Below are 17,455 nucleotides of genomic sequence, written 5' to 3'. Positions count from 1 at the left end.
ACTAAAAGATGAGATCTGAGAACTGGAAACTCATACGAAATTGTGAGCTCAGTTCACTAGCAGGCAGTTGGCTAGTTAAAGAGAGCTTGCAGTGTCCATCACAAAGCCACTGAAAACATGACTGTGAGGTAGGCTCAGATTTCAGAAGCAACGAAAATTACCTTTCTAAAAGAGAAAGCTATGGTCCCCCAGGTCATGGGACAAACGTGATTTATTCTCCAGGCAGCCCATCCTGCTGGAGCTGAATTTGACCCTTGCCCTTCTTGTCTTTAAACCTGGTGTGTTTGAGAATAGGTGTAAAGAAGAACCCATACTCGTGGATACAGTGACATGAGCAACAAGGCAGTTTAATCCTGGATGAGTGTTCTGCATATAATCCCAGCATTCATTTCTTTGAGCTAAAGAATAGGAAATACTGCCCTGTGTGACTATTGAGAAAACAGATTAAGAGGGGGTGCACGACGCAGCCTAAGGTCCCTGCAAATTACAACCCCCATGCATATAACCAACATCCCCTAGGAAGCATGCTGCCTCTCCTGCCCTAACTCAGGCTTCCACGATTCTGCTGTGGTTTAGAGTCCTGATAGGAAGGCTTACAGTTTCTATGATCATATATTTCTTGGGATGTATGACTCACAGGCCCGAGCATTTTCTTTCTTTTTTTTTTATTTTTTAAATTTATTTATTTATTTTTGTTTTTATTTATTTTTTCTTTTTTTATTTTATTTTATTTTTATCAGTTACATTTTATTAACTCTGTATCGCAGCCGTGTCCCGATCCCTCATTCCCTCCCAATCCCTCCCTCCTTCCCTCCCTCCCTCCCTCATCTCCACCTTGCCCCTTTCCAAGTCCACTGATAGGGGGGACCTCCTCCCCATTCATCTGATCCGAGCATTTTCATAGTGGAGGAATCCCCAAGGATATAGAGCATCCTTAAGAGTCTGGGGCTGAGCCTCTTCAGGCTAGCACGTGGTAACCAGTCCAGTGTGGTTAAGCTTCTAAGCCTTTTTGAGCCGGGTTCAAGGGAAGGGTAACAAACCCTTGTGAGTATGTTTCACATTGCAAGAGGGGACTCAGCTGGGAAAGAGTGTGGGTGGCACATTGCATGTGCCCGGGGAGGAAGCCTGCAGCGCGGGCAAGAAGTAAAGACTGGGTAACCAAAATCCCACTCAGTGCATCTGTTGACTCCGCCATGTGGTGTAGCCTACTCCTCCCTGATGTTAAACCAAACTCTTGATGTGAAGGACAGATTGCATAAGAGCGCATAAGGGATGCAGAGGCCCTTGCTGATGCTGTGTGTGACTTTCCTTCTAACTACTGATCCCATAAAATATATATTTATAGTCTGTTATTATGTGCGTGTAAAATGACTGTTAGAAAAACTTTCAACTGCTGCTCAACTTGCAGTATAAGAATTAAGTGTTGATGGTTTCTCTTATTTTCAGGGGCACATCACATTATATATTTAGAAGCTTACGTTTTTTTTTGTTTTTTGTTTTTTTTTTTTAATAAACTCTTGCAGAAATCCTCTCTGTGTTTCCAAAAGTTGGGAGCCTTGGGGGAAGAACAGACATTACCATTACAGGGAATTTCTTTGACTCTTCTGCCCAGGTTACCATTGCAGGTAATTATGCTAAAATGGCTGAAAATGGTTCAGTTTTAAATGCTGTAGGGATGTGCATCTTTTATGGCTCATGGTTGTGAGGGGAAGTTTTCTTACATTTGAAACATACATATACATACATGTATGTATGTATTTGGTGTGTGTAGATTTTTATGTGTACATTTGTGTAAGAGTGTGTCTTTGTTTACATGTATACTTATGAAATTTGAAAATTCTCCTTAGGAATTCCATGTGACATTAGACATGTGTCTCCCAGGAAGATTGAGTGCACCACCAGGGCTCCTGGAAAAGGAGCAAGGCTCACTGCTCCTCAGGCAGGTAAGGAAGACCCTAGGGCTTCTCAGTGTACTCTCTCCTGGCATGCTTTGCTTCAAGGAGCCAGAAAGCAGAAGCAAACCTATTTGAGTTCTGTCTCAGCAGTGTGACTGATTGGTTTCCCAATGCCATGGTCAAGCCTTTCACATCAGGGCACATCTTAGAGTCATTCAGTTGCAGAGTGGCACTACATTCCTAGTCCCCGCCATATGTCCAAACAATAGACTTCAGGCAGAATGTAACTAACACCCAGACGCCGCCATGGCTACCGAATGGAATCCCCAAACTGCCTCTCTGCATTTGGTAGGATGGTTGTGTGTTTATGGGCTGAGGAGACAGGAGCAGTGGAGCATGCCTCTTTGTGCTCATAGCAGCAGCAGTAGGTAGGTCATAGAGCAAGGCACGATGGGGTATATTTAAATGCTGCTTATTTCCCCCGGGGCCATTTTCCTGATGATATCACAAATGGGGATGTGCTGTGACATGGCCACCAGCATCTGCCTTTAGTAGACAGAAATGGAGGCGGCAAGGCAGCAGGTTCCACCTGTCGGGCTTTGTTTGAAGCTACTGCGTTTCCTGCTAGGCATTAGCACTGGAGGCTCCAGCACAGTTAAGGATAAGGAAGGTTGGCATGCTGCTCCGTTGAGAACCACAGGCTGCTGCTCTGTGGGTAAGGCACTGACCTAATGCTCAGAGATGTAGTGAGTCAATTTGAAAGGCTGCAAGCAAAATTGCCCTGCAGGAGTGAAACCTTCCTAGAGGCAGGCCTTTGCTGTGTAGTAACAAATGCAAAGCTCTGGCTTGAGAATTCTGGCGCTCCCAGATTCACAGTGTGCATGTAAGGAGACAAAAGTACTGAAACAAGTAATAAAGAGAAAGTGTGTTTCCTGAGTCAGGAAACAGAACGTGGTTCCCTTATTGAGTGTTTCCTGCTTTAGCTGCTATAGTCGTGGTGGGATCATTTCCAGAAAGCAGCTATTTGAATCGGTGATGCCCTTTTTGAAAAGCTTTTGAGGTTTGCCCTGTGAAAGTAGGGCAGAACACCACTCAAAGCAGTGTTTCTCCAACGTGGCTGATCTCTTGTCCTCAGGGGACAAGACGGTAATAGCATCTAATGAGTAGAAACCAAGGGTGCAGCCCATCCCACAGTGCCTAGCAAAACCCAACAGCAAAGCTACCCAAACTAAAATAGCAACAGCGTAGAGGTTGGGAATCCCAGAATTGAAGCTAATTGTCTTAACATGCTTTTATTTCTCTGCTTACTCCTTATTTACTATCCATCTTAGGGACCAACGGGGAGCAAAATAGTAGTTTCTAATAAGAGTTATAGACATCCTTTATTGAGTACTTACTCTATTTCTAGATCCCTTTAGTCCTTGCATATTGTTTCTGGTTATTATCAGCCCTGTTTTGATGTATGAGTGAATGAGTCATTGAGGAATGCACATCTAGTAAAGGGTAGATGTGAAGTAGATTCTAGTAGAGCTAGAATCGGAATACACGGTTACGTATGTCTATGGGCTTTAATGCCCATCCAAGATGATTATCTGTTATTGATCAAAATTTGTATCCAATATGGATGCACACGTGCCTTTGCCTCAAGGTTTGCTTAATATAAAGTATAAATTAATAAGTACAATTTCTGTTAAAGTGCCACATAATGAAGTTATGGCCCTGACTGGTCCACAAATTGAAGCCATGCTACTTGAAAACTTTAAGGATTGGCATCTTTTTTTGGGAAAGGAAATTTTATGAAATAGAACTTGTGGGCTTAAACAGGTCTTCGAGTTCATATCCTGCCTCAGAAGGCACAAAGCCAGGCAATGTCCCATGTTATCATTACACAGGCCACCTTTTAGAACCGCATCCTTTGTTCCTTCATGTCCTCTCCAGGACTGGGCCTTCTTCTGTGGCATGGAAGCTAAAAAGGCTTCCTCCTACCCTCTGTCCTATGAGAACATCTCTTTGATGTTTCTCATTAGGTTGGTCTTTCTAATTGGCTAACTTCTACCCAGGGAATTTTTCTTTCTAGAAAGTTCCCAGTGTCTATAGAATCTCTCATAGGACCATCCCATCTTGGTCTCTGGCAACACACCATCTGAGAGAGCATCGGCAATGCCATTCACCCTGTGATCTGGGTGGGGTTTGAGTTGACTATAGGTCATATGTGTCTTACAGGCAACCGAGGACTTCTTTTTGAAGTTGGAGAGGCTACTAACGATGTGGAACTGACTGAAATCACTCCAGGTTATAGGTGGCAGATAGTCCCTAATGCCAGTTCTCCATCTGGATTTTGGTCAGAAGAAGGGCGACCTTTCAGGTATTTTGTAGCTAAAGTAGGAATCCATAACAAAAATATATCTACTAACTTAGGTGAGTGAGGACCCAGGAAAGAAAGCAATGATATTTCTAGGGGATTGTTTGTCACATGAGCCAGTTCAACATGAGGCGTGTTTGACAATGTTCTCATCCACTGTTGGTCATTCTGCTGATCATATAACATTTTGTAGTGCACAATCAAATACTGGCCAACATGTAATATCTGTATTTCCTGTAATTCTACATCTGCTTTGGAGATAAGTGGTCTTCTCAGCCACATGTCCACATTGTCCTCTGCTATGGTCATCGATTGTTTGAGGGATGATACAGCTGCAGAGTGATTTGTAGGTGTGTGGAGGCTGAGGTGCTGAGCTCATGCAGGTGTGCTTGCTTTTTCTCCAATCCTAAGAATAATCCTGTGGTGGTTCCATAATGAGGAGACAAGTCCAAGGGCTGCTATGACTTCTCAGTGATTCAGACCTTGTTTAGTCTTGGCTGACTCTTTTCTCCTGTGTTCCAGGGCACGACTCAGTGGGTTCTTTGTGGCTCCAGAGACAAACAATTACACATTCTGGATCCAGGCAGACAGCCAGGCTTCCTTGCGCTTCAGTTTTTCAGAGGAGCCAAGGACTAAGGTATTCACCCCCTCTGCGTTGCCTTCCCTTTACTCACAGACCCTTACCCCTGAAAGAAGAACGGATCAAAGATAAGGCTTCCCCCTTCTACAGTTGTAAAGTGCCATGTTGTACTGGTTGACCATGGACATTAATCGCTGAAAATGAATTGACAACAGTGGTATTGTAAGCCCAGTATTATGCAACATTTTACAACCTTGCTAATAATATTTATCTCTGTGAAATATGCATAGCTCCACTGTCTAGAGGAGAAAACTGAGGTTTTGAAGAGTTGTATGGCCTGTTTAAAACTACTTGAATAATAAGACAAGTATTCACAGTTCAAAATCAGATTGGTCTGGCTCAAAAACTTGTGCTTTTCCCGCTGTTTGGGTTAGCGTTGTGTAGGGATCCTCTATCAGCCTCGTGCTTTTAGAAAGCCGCCCACATCCACTCATGCCTTTGGCAGAGACCCACAATGTTCTTCATATTCTCTCTGAAACTGATCTGCTTGCTGGAGAGAGTTACGGATTTTGAGGAGCTAGCGCCATTCTAGGCCTCTCAAGGGTTTAATTCTATCTTTTTACAGCATCACACAGACATAGGGTGTTAGGACAGGGGCTGTCCTGGACTATACCTTATAGATTCTAGTCCGGATACTGAGAGAGAAAGGGGGAAGAGTGGAGAAGCAAACATAGCCAAGGGCCAAAGTGAGTGGGCTAAGTTGTTGGAGAGTGCTTTAGAATGCCGTGTTTGCAGCTCTTAACGTGCTCATTATTTGAGAACAAAATGCGTGGAAGAGTCATAGTGTTGACTCTGATCGCCTTGTTTGGGCACAGGTAGAAGTGGCCTCAGTTGGGGTTGGCATCGCTGACTGGTTTGACTCTTGGGAGCAGAACGGGAATGAAGAGAGCTGGCAGCGGAGGACTGCTAAGCTAGAGCTGCGGGGCGGAGCCAAGTATTACTTGGAAGCAGAGCAGCATGGGATAGCGCCCAGCCTGGGCATGAGTATCGCTGTCCAGATCCACAACACGTGGCTGAATCCTGATGTGGTCTACAATTACCTTCTGGAGAAACACCAGATCCGAGCCCGAGCCCAGAGACTTCCAGAAATACAGGTCTGTGTGTCTTTCCAGTCCCTTGAAAATGAGCCTCGGGAAGAGTGGAGCCGTCCTCGGGGGAAGGACAGCTGGCAGAAAATAAGGAAACCCGAGACGCAATTGCAATTCTGTTACAGATATAAAATATAGGGCTGCCAAGGTTAAAATTTTTTCTTTACCTTTAGGAAAACCATTATTTATTTATGTCTATCCCAATGTGGCTTCAAGGCTTATGTGTGGAGGTCAGAGGACAACTTGGAGGGATTGGTTCTTTCTTCGACCATATGGGTCTTTAATATCCTTAGCCATCAGGGAAATGCAAATCAGAACGACCCTGAGATTTCAGCTTACACCCGTCAGAATGGCTAAGATCAAAAACTCAAATGACAACACATGTTGGAGAGGTTGTGGAGAAAGGGGAACCCTACTCCATTGCTGGTGGGAATGTAAACTGGTACAACCACTTTGGAAATCAATCTGGCGCTTTCTCAGACAATTAGGAACAGTATTTCCTCAAGATCCAGCTATACCACTCCTAGGCATATATCCAAAAGATGCTCAAGTATACAACAAGGACATTTGCTCAACCATGTTTGTAGCAGCTTTATTTGTAATAGTCAGAAGCTGGAAACAACCCAGATGCCCTTCAGCTGAGGAATGGATACAGAAATTGTGGTACATCTACACAATGGAGTATTACTCAGCAATTAAAAACAAGGTCTCTAATATCCAGCACAGGTGATCAGGTGCAGCAGCGTGCGCTCTGACCCACTGAGACTTCCTGCTGGCCTCATGAGTATGTATTTTAATGCATTCTTGTTATTGAGGTTATCTTTTTTTGTTGATTTATTAATGAAATATTTGACTTCTAGGTAAGTCTTTAATTTTTCTTTTTAGATTTATTTTATGTGTGATTATTTTGGCTGAATATATGTCTGTGTACCATGGGTGTGCCTGGGGCCTGTGGAGGACAGAATAGGGTGTGGGATTCCCTGGAACTGGAGGCAGTAGTTACAGTCGTGAACCACAACATGGGTGCTGGGAATTGAACCCAGATCCTTTTAACGAGTAACCTGGTAGCCAATGTTCAACTTCACAGCCTTGGGTATTTTTTTTTTTCTTTTTAAACTTATTCCTTTAAGTAAGTTAAGGTCGTTTCCACAAACACACAACACACACACACATTTATAACACATGAAGCACCATGACCTTCTGACCCATTCTGAGTTCATTTCTCTGTGTGCTTTGATTATACGTTTAATCTGTCAAGTTTGTGCTTTGGGTCTTTTAGTTGTGCTCTGTCTCTGTGTTGAGCAACTTCAGTATGCTGTCTGTTCGCTTTTTCTGTACGAAGGTGAATCAATGTGGACTCCACCTTCTGCAGCTTCTAGTTTAATATTAACGCAGGCACAAAGAACCACGAAAAGGAGAACAGGGCAGGTGATTCATTAATCCTCTCTCAGAAGCATAATGTGCTCGAGAGAGCACAGCTGCGGGAGCACAGTCGAGGTGGAATGATCCCCTGTGAGGCCATGGTGTGCCATGAGCTGGCTTCTGCCTCTCAGGCCACTCCTGAGGGAACATGTGGTGGGAAGGTCCAAAAGTGAGGTGTTCCTTGGCCACACCGTTACACCGCACACTCTCAAAGGTGAGGTGTGGGTTAGCTACCATTACACCACTTCCTCTTGGAAAGGCAACACATAGACCATTCATGTCATTCCAAGAGAAGTTTCATTCGATGGTGATACTGTCTTCCAGTGGTTTCTCGGCCATGCGTATTTAGAAGACTGAAATGGTAGTAAAATGGAGACAGCATGAGGAGGAGCCGGGCCTCTCCTGGGGCTGACGCTCTGCCTGACGTCCGAGCACACTGCACATCAGTGATTCTGACCCTCTTGACTTTTTAGGTGTTGAACGTGTCGGGGAAGGGAAGCTTTTTCCTGACTTGGGGCAACGTCTCTAGCCAGCCAGTTCCTGCGAACGCCACAGCCCAGCAGGTGAGGGTCTTCTTCCAATGATGACGGTGAACATGGGAGTTTTATAGGTGGCTTTTGGGCTCAGCGTTTGAACGACCGCATTTCTATTCATCCTGATAGATCCAAGCCACCCTCGAGAAGCTGCTTGTGGTGAAATGCAGTCTGAAACCGGTTTCAGCTCGTGTTCTGCTCCAGCTTGGATTTGAACAAGGTGTCTCCTTTGTTGACCAGTTGGGGTTTTCTCTTCTATCGCTGTCTCCCTTTTCTTTTCTTATGACGGAGAAGCCATCTCCATTTCTTGACCAAAGTGCTACTAGAATCAAATGCAAGCATGGGCACTGGATCTGGATGGAGTGGCCAGGAATATGGCTCTGCATGAGGGAGGGAGAGGCTCGGGGTGTGTGTCAACCAAAGAAGTGTGCTTCCTGCAGTTTGGTGGAGAGAAACGCTGCCCAGAGAGTTTATTCTAAACAGGGAGAAGAGACCGGGGATACATGGCAATGGTGTTGTTTTTAAAAATCTTGTTTAGTTCAAAGTTGAAATGTTTATCGGTGATTTCTGTGAGTGTGCTGATGGAGATCAAAACTCAAGGCTAGGCAGGTGTTCCTCACAAGCTCTTCAATTGTGCCATACTGACACACCCCTTCAATTATGAAATGTTTTGAGGCGGTTTCTCACTGAGTTGTTCAGAGCAGCCTTGAACTTGTGACCCTCCTGTTGCAGCTTCCCGAGAAATGCGGCACCATTTCTAGCTGATACAAGAGAATTATTACATGAGAATGTAGATAAGACATTCTTAAACTCTGCTAGTGTGCTTTGTTGCCCTCCTTCACCACTGGACGATGCATTCTAAAAATCTTCCTAAAGTGAACTGAAAAGTTTTATTGAAGAGATAGGGAAATGGCTCCGGCTAAGTGCATTTACTCCTCTTCTAGAGGACGCAGGTTCAGCTCTGAGCACCCACTCCAGCCCCAGGTGATCTGATACCCTCCTTTGACTAACATTCATTGGCTCCCATGTGTGCACGGTACACTTACCTACGCACACATACACATAAAACAAATAAATTAATAATTAATTTTTCTATTGATATTCCCTTTCTCTTGCTTCTAATCAGCTTCATATCTTGGCACACAGAGAAAATGGTATTATTATTCTATGTTCTGTGAAAGCCAGAATGCATTTCTCATAGCTAGAACCTCCCAATTGCAAGGTGCTGGGCCTCTGAATTCTTCTCACCTGTCTCTCGGCTGACGGGGCTGATGTTACTGTTCATATCCTGTACACACACTGTCGTGCCTCATGGCTATGCCTCTGTTCCTTTTTATTGGAATTATATACAGGCCTAGAAGGCTCCAGCTCTGATGGTGTCCTCACCAGTTCAACAGAACCCTTCTGTGGCAGATTCAGCCTTGGCCAACTTCGACACCTTATCCTAAACCCCTCAGCTGCCAACAAGGGCTATCAGCTGGATCAGTATCCATACGTGAGTGTCCGTCCTCATGTTTCTGGGCTTGGAAGGTCATGAGGGGTTAGCATTGTTCTCTAGGCTGGAAGCTAAAATAACAGAAGCACAGGGGAATTAACTTTGCAATGTGTACAGTGCATTTTGGGCCAAAGTTTTACATTTCTTAGCTGCTTCTCCAGGCTTCTACTTTTGCATTGCTACCTGAGAATGTTACCGTTAGCTGAAAGACCTGTGGATATCTTGGGTCAGATACTTTCTTTGCTCTCTAAGCCTGAGGAATAGTGGAATTCTTACAGACAGACTCCAGGTTCCTGTGTGCTCTTAATATCTTAAGTACAACATGTCTCAACTTACTCGTCTCTAAAATGGTTAATGTCGTGGTTCAGCTCTCAGGAATGTGATGAAGATTAATTCAATAATACAGTCAAATGTTCTGCAGCAGCGAGGACACAGTTGAGGATAGTTATCATGATCATTATTGCAGTTAATAGAAGTAATGAATGTATTGACTGGCATACCAACCCCATTTCTATTTATCTAATTAAAAATTTATATATAAGTAATATATTTACATATATTTCACTCTACCCGCCTCCCATCCCAGCTCCTCTTGTGTTTCCTTACTCTTCTCAAATTCATAACCCATTCTGTTAATTATTGTTCACACACACACACACACACACACACACACACACACACTGTTCAGAGTCCATTTAGTATTGCCCACATGTATATGCATTTGAAGCTGACCGCTTGGGATTGCATGACCTCTCAGAGGGATAGTCCCTGAAGAAGACTGATTTTTCCCTCTCTCAGCAGCCCTTCACTGCCTGTAGTTTTTCATTTAGGGGTCCGCCCTTGGAATGGGATCTTATCATTGTGAAGGTTTTTATTTTCGGGATATCATATTGTTGGGATCTCATGGCTGCAGCTTCCCTCTCATATACATTAGACACCGCCTCAAAGCAGATGTTCTCTGGCTCTTAACATCTTTCTGATGTTTCTTGAGCCTTTGGTTGTCTTGTACATGGACCAGCCCAGGCTGGGCAACCCATAGCAAGTTGTTTTCTGCATTTTTGACTAGTCATGGATATCTGTGGTAGTCTCTGTCTGCAGTAGCAGGACGCTCCTTTGATGAGGGGCGAAAGCTCCCCTTGTCTGTGGTATAAGGATAACTATTTAGACTGCAAACTTATAAATAAATGATAGTTATTTATAAATATTGCATAATACTTATACTGGTTTAGGAAAGTTGACCCAATTCTTGGACACTTATTTTCTTAAAAATTATTTTATGAGATGTGTATGGTTACTTTTCCGGTACCTGTTTTCGAATGTGCACAGGTGAGCGTGGAAGTCAGAAGGGTGCTTCAACTTCCCTGGAACTGGATTTACACGTCATTGTGAGCCACTGTGTGGGTGCTGGGAATTGGACCAGGTTCTCTGGAGGAGCTACCAGCACTCTTAATTGCTATGCCATCTTTCCAGCCCCTCTTTAACACTTGTTACATTCTTGGTTTGCTAGCTCTTCCATCTTCATTGGTTCTGGAAACCAAGGTTATTGTTTGTGGGATGCTAGAGGTTGTGATATTCTGCATTCTTCCCAGTTGAGCTGTCATGGGAGTCGGACTAAGTGACTCAGGTCTGAGCCCCATGTGTCTTCAACCTCTATTGCAGGGGAGTTCTGATGAGATCCGAGTGACTGACATTTGCCCTCTAAGGGAGAGTTGGAAATGCACTGAAATAATTTGCTTGTCACAATGGGAGAATTGTTATTGACATTTAGTAAGCAGACTCTAGGGATGCTACTGAAGTCTCATACTGTAGAAGACAGCGTTCTCAATGGTGACCCTGCTTCCTCAATGGCAAGAATGTGGAGCTAGGAAATCCCTCCTGTAAAGACTCCTCACAACAAATAACTTTCATTTGTATTGAATTTATAAATCAGGTATTCTGGGAATTAGAGTAGAAGAAAGGCTAGGACAGGATCAGTGACTTGCTGAAGGCCCACAGGTGCCTGTTAAAGCAGGGATTTTATAACCAACATACTTTAAAATCCTTATTGCTGAGCACAGGGCTAAACTTTGAAAAAGATCTCCATTGATTATCATGTTCTTTTGGTCTCAGAGATGGGAGTTGCTGTGTTTTTTGTTTTTGTTTTTTTAATCTTTTTTTGAGGAAGTAAAGAATAATCCTTTGGGCTTCCTGCTAGATGGGAAGTCAGAGGAAGCGAGGACCTGGACTCTTGGGTAGCATGCAGCAAGGTCTTGTTACGTAATATCCACAGCTTCTTTCAGTGTTGAACTAAAGGACATGTCTGGTATCCACAGCTATGCCTTGCGTACAGAGGCCGCACGAACAGAACCTTGAAGATGACTGTTTCTGTACTATTTGGCTCCCAAAATATCACAAAGAACACCACCTGTGACTGGAGTCTCACAGAACCCTACCCTGAGAGGTAGCTGTGATGGGAAGGTGTGGTGGGTTCTGCCTCCAGGTGTGGGTGGGTGGATTGGTTGCCTTGGAGACAATGGTCCAGGTGAGGTACTGAGTATCCCATTTTGGCCTCAGATAATACTTGGGGCTTTGAAATTGCTCTGCCTGACAAAGCAGACTGACTTGATAGAAACTGTTAGGAATATAGGAGTTTGAGAGAATCTGAGTGTCACATTTGGGACAGAACTTTCAAGACGTATTAGACATATTAGGCCAGGAGTACTGGAGACCGGACAATCTGCACTTGACTGAAATGCATCCAGCTACTGGGTCTGTGAAATGAAGGCACCCCGGTCCGTTGATTCTGCTCCCTATATGGACATTCCTCCTGGGTGTTCAAGTTGTTTTAAACTTCAGTGAGCCAGTAATATCCAGGGTGGTACTGTGGTTAGAGCCTGTCATGTAATCGGTTGAAGATGCATAATTCCATTGTTATTCGAAAGTGGCGCTGATGCCTTGTGTGGTAAAATAGTGACTGACTAGAAACGTGACTCACCTTTGTAGATGAAGGTGGGCTGAGCTCAGGGTATTGGGTGCTGAGGAGGCCGGAAGGCCTGGCCCAGACACCCTTCCCATTCTGCTTTGGCAGTTGGCAGTTCACTTGCATCAACCTCTGGGACACATGTGTGCATCGCTCTGAGGATCCGCCGTCTTCCCTGGCAACCTGTCCACTGCTGGTTCATCGGATTGACGTCTTCGCCTTGGTCCCGGAGGCTGGCCTGCTCTACGTAGACGAAATCATTCTTGCAGATACAAATGTAACAGGTGATCGCCACCTCTGCTGTTCTCCTGGGCCCTGCTGTCAAAGGCTTACCTCAGACCTTCACCCTAGATGCTGTTCTAGGGGAGGATGGGTGATTCTTCCACCCACCTACCTTGGTTTGAGGGCAGATGGGGTGGGGCATCTGTGCCCTTTCTGGCTAGTCCCCCCACTCTCTCCTATTTATCTCACAATTCTATCTTGCTTTTTCGTGCTTGTACTTTTACTTCACCACTTCACTACTTTTTGGCTTGGAAGATTTGTTCTCCTCATCTGTAAAATGGGTGTAATAAAGATTATTAAACCAAAAAAAGACATCAAGATTAACCAATGACTAATATAGAGTTACCCTTTATGTCTCCTGACCATGGATGCCTTAAAAAAACATAAAAATTGTGATTGTTACTGTGTTAGGCCAGCAGGGTCTGTCCTTTTTCAGTTTATAGTATCTGTCATATACAGCGCTGGAAGCAATATAAAATATTTGTTCTTACATAAGGGCTAAAGGTCTGATCTTTGACTCTCCAGATAGACAGCTGGTGCTGCAGGGACCAACCTATCTTTCTGTCCCCCTGACTCCTGCCACCTAGTTTGAGTTCGGTTCTGATTCCTTTCCACATGAAGTCTCTTTCAATCTCTTTTTGGGATGGTCTTCCCCGCTGGTTCTCAGGACACAGTGCTCATCCTGATGACGCCCACGGAGGATGGCTGTGCCGGAGCACCAGGTGCCAAAGCTGATGATGCAGTTTCTCTCAGGCCCTCCAGCTTGCTCCCTTTTCTATTCTGCCAAGTTTGTTTCCTGTGAGTGTGGGCTCAGTTCTTCCTTCTTGCCTAGCTTCTCACTCTATGGAGAGAAGAGAGCTTTGCCACTTGTCATTTTATTTACAAAATGTGTAATTTTCTGAGCCTTTCCCCTAAAAACTGCAGACCTAAGGGGAGGAGAGATTGCAAGTGGCTCATGAGAGAGTGATCGTCTTTGAAATCACATCACCTTTTTAAATTTAAATTTTATGTATTTATTATGTGTGTGTGCGAGCATGTGTGCACATGGGCACACACATGTGTGCATGCCATGCCACAGTGTACTTGTGGAGACCAGAGGACACCTTTGTGAAGTTGGTTCTCACCTTCTACCTCTGAGTGGGGTCTGAGGTTTGAACTGAGGTCCCCGGACACGCATGGCAAGTGACTGTATCTGCTGAATCATCTTGGTTGTCCCCTCTTAAAATTTTTTATATCATCTTTGATGTACATCAACATCCCATCTCTTATTTGTTTTGATTGGGTCACCCCGACCCACTGCTAGTTGTTCAAACTTTGCTCTGGCACACTGAAAACGAGAATGTTGAGATGATCAACCAAATGGGCAACTGGCTGGAGGAGGTTTGTAATGCCAAGTAGTGCCCAGATTTCCAGAGGGCCAGGGCAGTCAGTATTTCATATATTTAAGCGAGTTGTTTGGGGAACTCTAGACTAGACAACAGGTGCCCCTCACTTCTCTTCCTCCTTTCTCCATTATGTCATCCTGTCACTCTAAACCAGTGCGCCTCAAACTGTGGGTCATGACCCCGTGAGGGTACCGTAGCATATCAGATATCTTGCATATCAGATATGTACATTCTGAGTCATAACAGTAGCAAAATTATAGTGAGGTTGCAATGAAATAATTTTACGGTGTGAGGGGGTCACCACAGTGAGGAACTTTATTAAAGGGTCGCAACATTAGGAGGACTGAGAACCACTGCCTTGCCCTAAACCCTCAGTGTCAAGGACCCAATGCCCTTTCTCACTGCCCTCGCCTTTTAAGCACCACAGTTCTGTAGATCTAGAAGCATCCAGGGGAGAGGTAAGGAGGACAGGGCGGAGGGAGGGACGCAGGCAAGAGAGAAGGCTGGGATCGGTGAAGCAGTTTGCTTTCGTCTTTGTCAGGTTGCTCTGCTGGCACTAACTACCCCTCCCCAACCCCAAGTTTTAGTTAATGGCAATACTCACTCCATAATTGAGTTTGATCATCACGATTAACAATATGCTGTCTTGTCTAGTCAATACAATATGTACTCATATTATTGTGCTTAATGGCCTCTCCGGAAGTTCTTTGCACATAGAGCGGTAGCTTCCATTATTGTTTTTATTTACAAACTGGATCACTGGTTTCTAGTTTCTCAGGCTGATGCTGGAACAGCCCGCCCAGGTGGGACTCTGGTGGAGGCAGTCTCTGTGGAAGGATTCCCTCCAGTCTATAGCATAGTCTCCTGGGTGGCGGGGTGTGGTTCCGAGCTCCCTCTCATCACTGCGAGGTAAGGAGTGGTTTTCCTACATGGGTCCCTCTTCAGTACCCCCAGTTGGCTGGGGTGCACATGGGTGTGGCTTTTATCAGGGGTGGGAAAGCTGCCTAGCTTATGTTTAAGGAAGAGTCTCCTCTCTTGGACTGGATATTTTGTTTAAAGACAAATTGCTGGGACCTGGTCGGTTTTGGGTAGGGGCTGAAAATTTGCATTGTCCGTGACCCGGTGGTACCGATTCAGCTGGCCCACAGCTAGAATTATGAGCCTATTTCTGTTGAATTTGTTTAAAGCTAAATCAATTTTTATGCTGATCAGAGTAAACACTGTTTTCCGTTTCCTTCCTTAATCCCCGTATATCAATCTTGTTGAAATTCTTTTTTTTTTAAGTCTAAGTAGTTTTTTAAAAACTATGTTTATTTTCATTAATTACAGTTTATTCACTTTGTATCCCCCTGTATCTTCCTCCATCCTTTCCTCCCAATCCCACTCTCCCTCTTCCCCCACCCTTGTCCGTCTCCCAGTAATTCTTTTGAGCGGTCTATAACAAAATTAGGCGTTTTTGAGAACTCGCCAGCAGATGGCAGTAGAGCATCATAAGCGTGGCCTCTCAGTCGTGAATTTTTTCTAGCTGTAGTTACTAAGGATCAGCTTCCTTGAAGTTCAGGGCCCATGTGTATATTATTCTTTTAATTTCACTTAAACTCAACAGGATCAACAGAATTGAAATGCCCTGCCTTGTATATGTACTTATATATGTATAAATGTGTATAAATACACATATAAGTTACACACACACACACATGCACGCACAAACATTAGTGCCTTATTGGCTTGCTCTCAGTTATTAACTATGAAATGATAAAAGCTAACCTGCACTACTGTGCAAAGGTTCATACTTAGAGTGTTCCTGATGACCTTCCACTCTGGATTTTCTTCAAGTCCCTGGGCTCTTCCTGTGGCCATGATGGAAAAGAGGATGGTTTGTCTGGGACCTACCTTACAAAGAACAGCAATCCCATTCTTGACCTAAAAACCTCCTAACATGTCTAATGTCATAAAGCCATGGACAGGGACTAGGATTTCAACCTGTGCTTCAACTCAAGCAATCTGCTCTAATCTCCTGACTCCTTCTCATTCTGTCTTCACCGGAGTCCTCTCTCTACAACCTGCCTCTGTTACTGCCCAAGTAAAACTACCTCCTCTCTCTCATTGCCCCTGAAGTAGCTTCCCTTCCCTCTCTCTTCTTGTGAGATTTGGGCATGTCCTATTCTATCAAGTCTTTCTCTGATTTGTCACTGTTTCTGCCAAACAGTTAGATATCACGTTCAAACATGGGTGCTTCCTTCTATAAACTGACCTTACCTTCTTTGTTTGGGATTAAAGGCCTGTTCCACCATGCCTGGATCTCAGCTTTTCATTGCCTGAAATTTGCTCTATACAAGGCTAGGTTTGAACTCAGATCTTCTTGCCTCTGTCTCCTGGGATTAAAGTCTGTATTCCAACTGGATCATATAGATCTAGAAGGTCTTTGGAGGTGATCTCTTACCAGAGCAGCCATGTTCTGAATTAAGATTCCTCTGCAGAGCACAACCAGTCAACTCACAGCAGTGACAGGACTGTGTTCCATCTCAGGTCATTCTGCCATCATTTGGATCTATTTGTTTATCAAAAGCAGGGCCCCAAATGGCAGTGTGTTTGCATATAGGAAGTTAGAAAGGTGGAGTAGATGCTTTAGCAAGGCATGCTTGGAGGAACATTTATAGACTAGAGCACATTGACTCTGGGTATGTAAATAAGGCTTCAGAAAGCCATGTCCTTTTCGAAGCAGAGGTGAGGTGGCAGATGGGTGGAAGAATTGCTTGCTGCTCTGGATTCCTGAGCTCATAGGATCAGTGTCGGTGGTATGTTCTTAAAGAGCCTGCTGTTTGTAACACACGGTTCCTGCTGTCGGGGGAAGGGAGCATCCAATATCTGGGAGCGGGAACTCATGGCCTAGAATCATGGCTATGAAGAGGTGGATTTGGCCTGCCTTGCACATCCTGATGGCTGTTGTGGCTAATGCTTTGCTTTTGGTATGCCACAGGTATGTGCCCACTGAGGGAACAGGAGAAGGATCTGAACTCATTGAGGTGACAGCACAGAGACTTCAAAGGATCAGCCCGCCTTTGGGAGGATACTTCGTCCTCCAGCTCTCTGATACAGTGATACCTGGTAAAGAGACAATCAGGTGCAATGTTGGCCATGCACACACTGGGGTACCTCAGGGGAACAGGAGCCTGTGAGTCCAGCAGTTAGGATGATGGGTCCGAGGTGGTAATTTTAAGATTAAAGAAATGGGAAGGGACCAACTGTACACTCCCAACCTTTTCATTTTGCAGATGGGGAAAGTGAGTGAATTGGCTTCCTGAGGCTGTTGTTAATAAATTATCACAACTTTGGAGACTTAGACCTACAGAAATGGATTCTTACCTGGACTTGAAAGCCACACATGAAGGTG

The 17,455-nt window shown here is 44.5% G+C and overlaps 1 protein-coding gene across 9 annotated transcripts in view; it reads left to right on the top strand.

Moving 5' to 3' along the window:
• The window catches only part of Pkhd1 (PKHD1 ciliary IPT domain containing fibrocystin/polyductin), a 453,258-nt gene that overhangs the window by 23,051 nt on the left and 412,752 nt on the right, over nt 1–17,455 (top strand). For 8 of the 9 annotated variants that reach the window (XM_060369714.1, XM_060369715.1, XM_060369713.1 and 5 more), the window contains 12 exons: nt 1,524–1,625; nt 1,848–1,943; nt 4,119–4,260; nt 4,780–4,894; nt 5,713–5,991; nt 7,881–7,970; nt 8,070–8,160; nt 9,293–9,435; nt 11,748–11,875; nt 12,503–12,678; nt 14,832–14,970; nt 17,042–17,169. In XM_060369714.1, coding sequence (XP_060225697.1) covers nt 1,524–1,625; nt 1,848–1,943; nt 4,119–4,260; nt 4,780–4,894; nt 5,713–5,991; nt 7,881–7,970; nt 8,070–8,160; nt 9,293–9,435; nt 11,748–11,875; nt 12,503–12,678; nt 14,832–14,970; nt 17,042–17,169 — 1,629 coding nt within the window. Of the gene's footprint in view, nt 1–1,523; nt 1,626–1,847; nt 1,944–4,118; nt 4,261–4,779; nt 4,895–5,712; nt 5,992–7,880; nt 7,971–8,069; nt 8,161–9,292; nt 9,436–11,747; nt 11,876–12,502; nt 12,679–14,831; nt 14,971–17,041; nt 17,170–17,336; nt 17,453–17,455 lie in introns of those variants that run through there. The other variant, XM_060369720.1, reaches the window with a different exon arrangement.

Source organism: Meriones unguiculatus, chromosome 16, assembly GCF_030254825.1.
Source record: "Meriones unguiculatus strain TT.TT164.6M chromosome 16, Bangor_MerUng_6.1, whole genome shotgun sequence".
NCBI lineage: Eukaryota > Metazoa > Chordata > Mammalia > Rodentia > Muridae > Meriones > Meriones unguiculatus.
The sequence above is the reverse complement of the archived record's forward strand: the minus strand, read 5'-3'. Positions and strand labels throughout refer to the sequence as shown.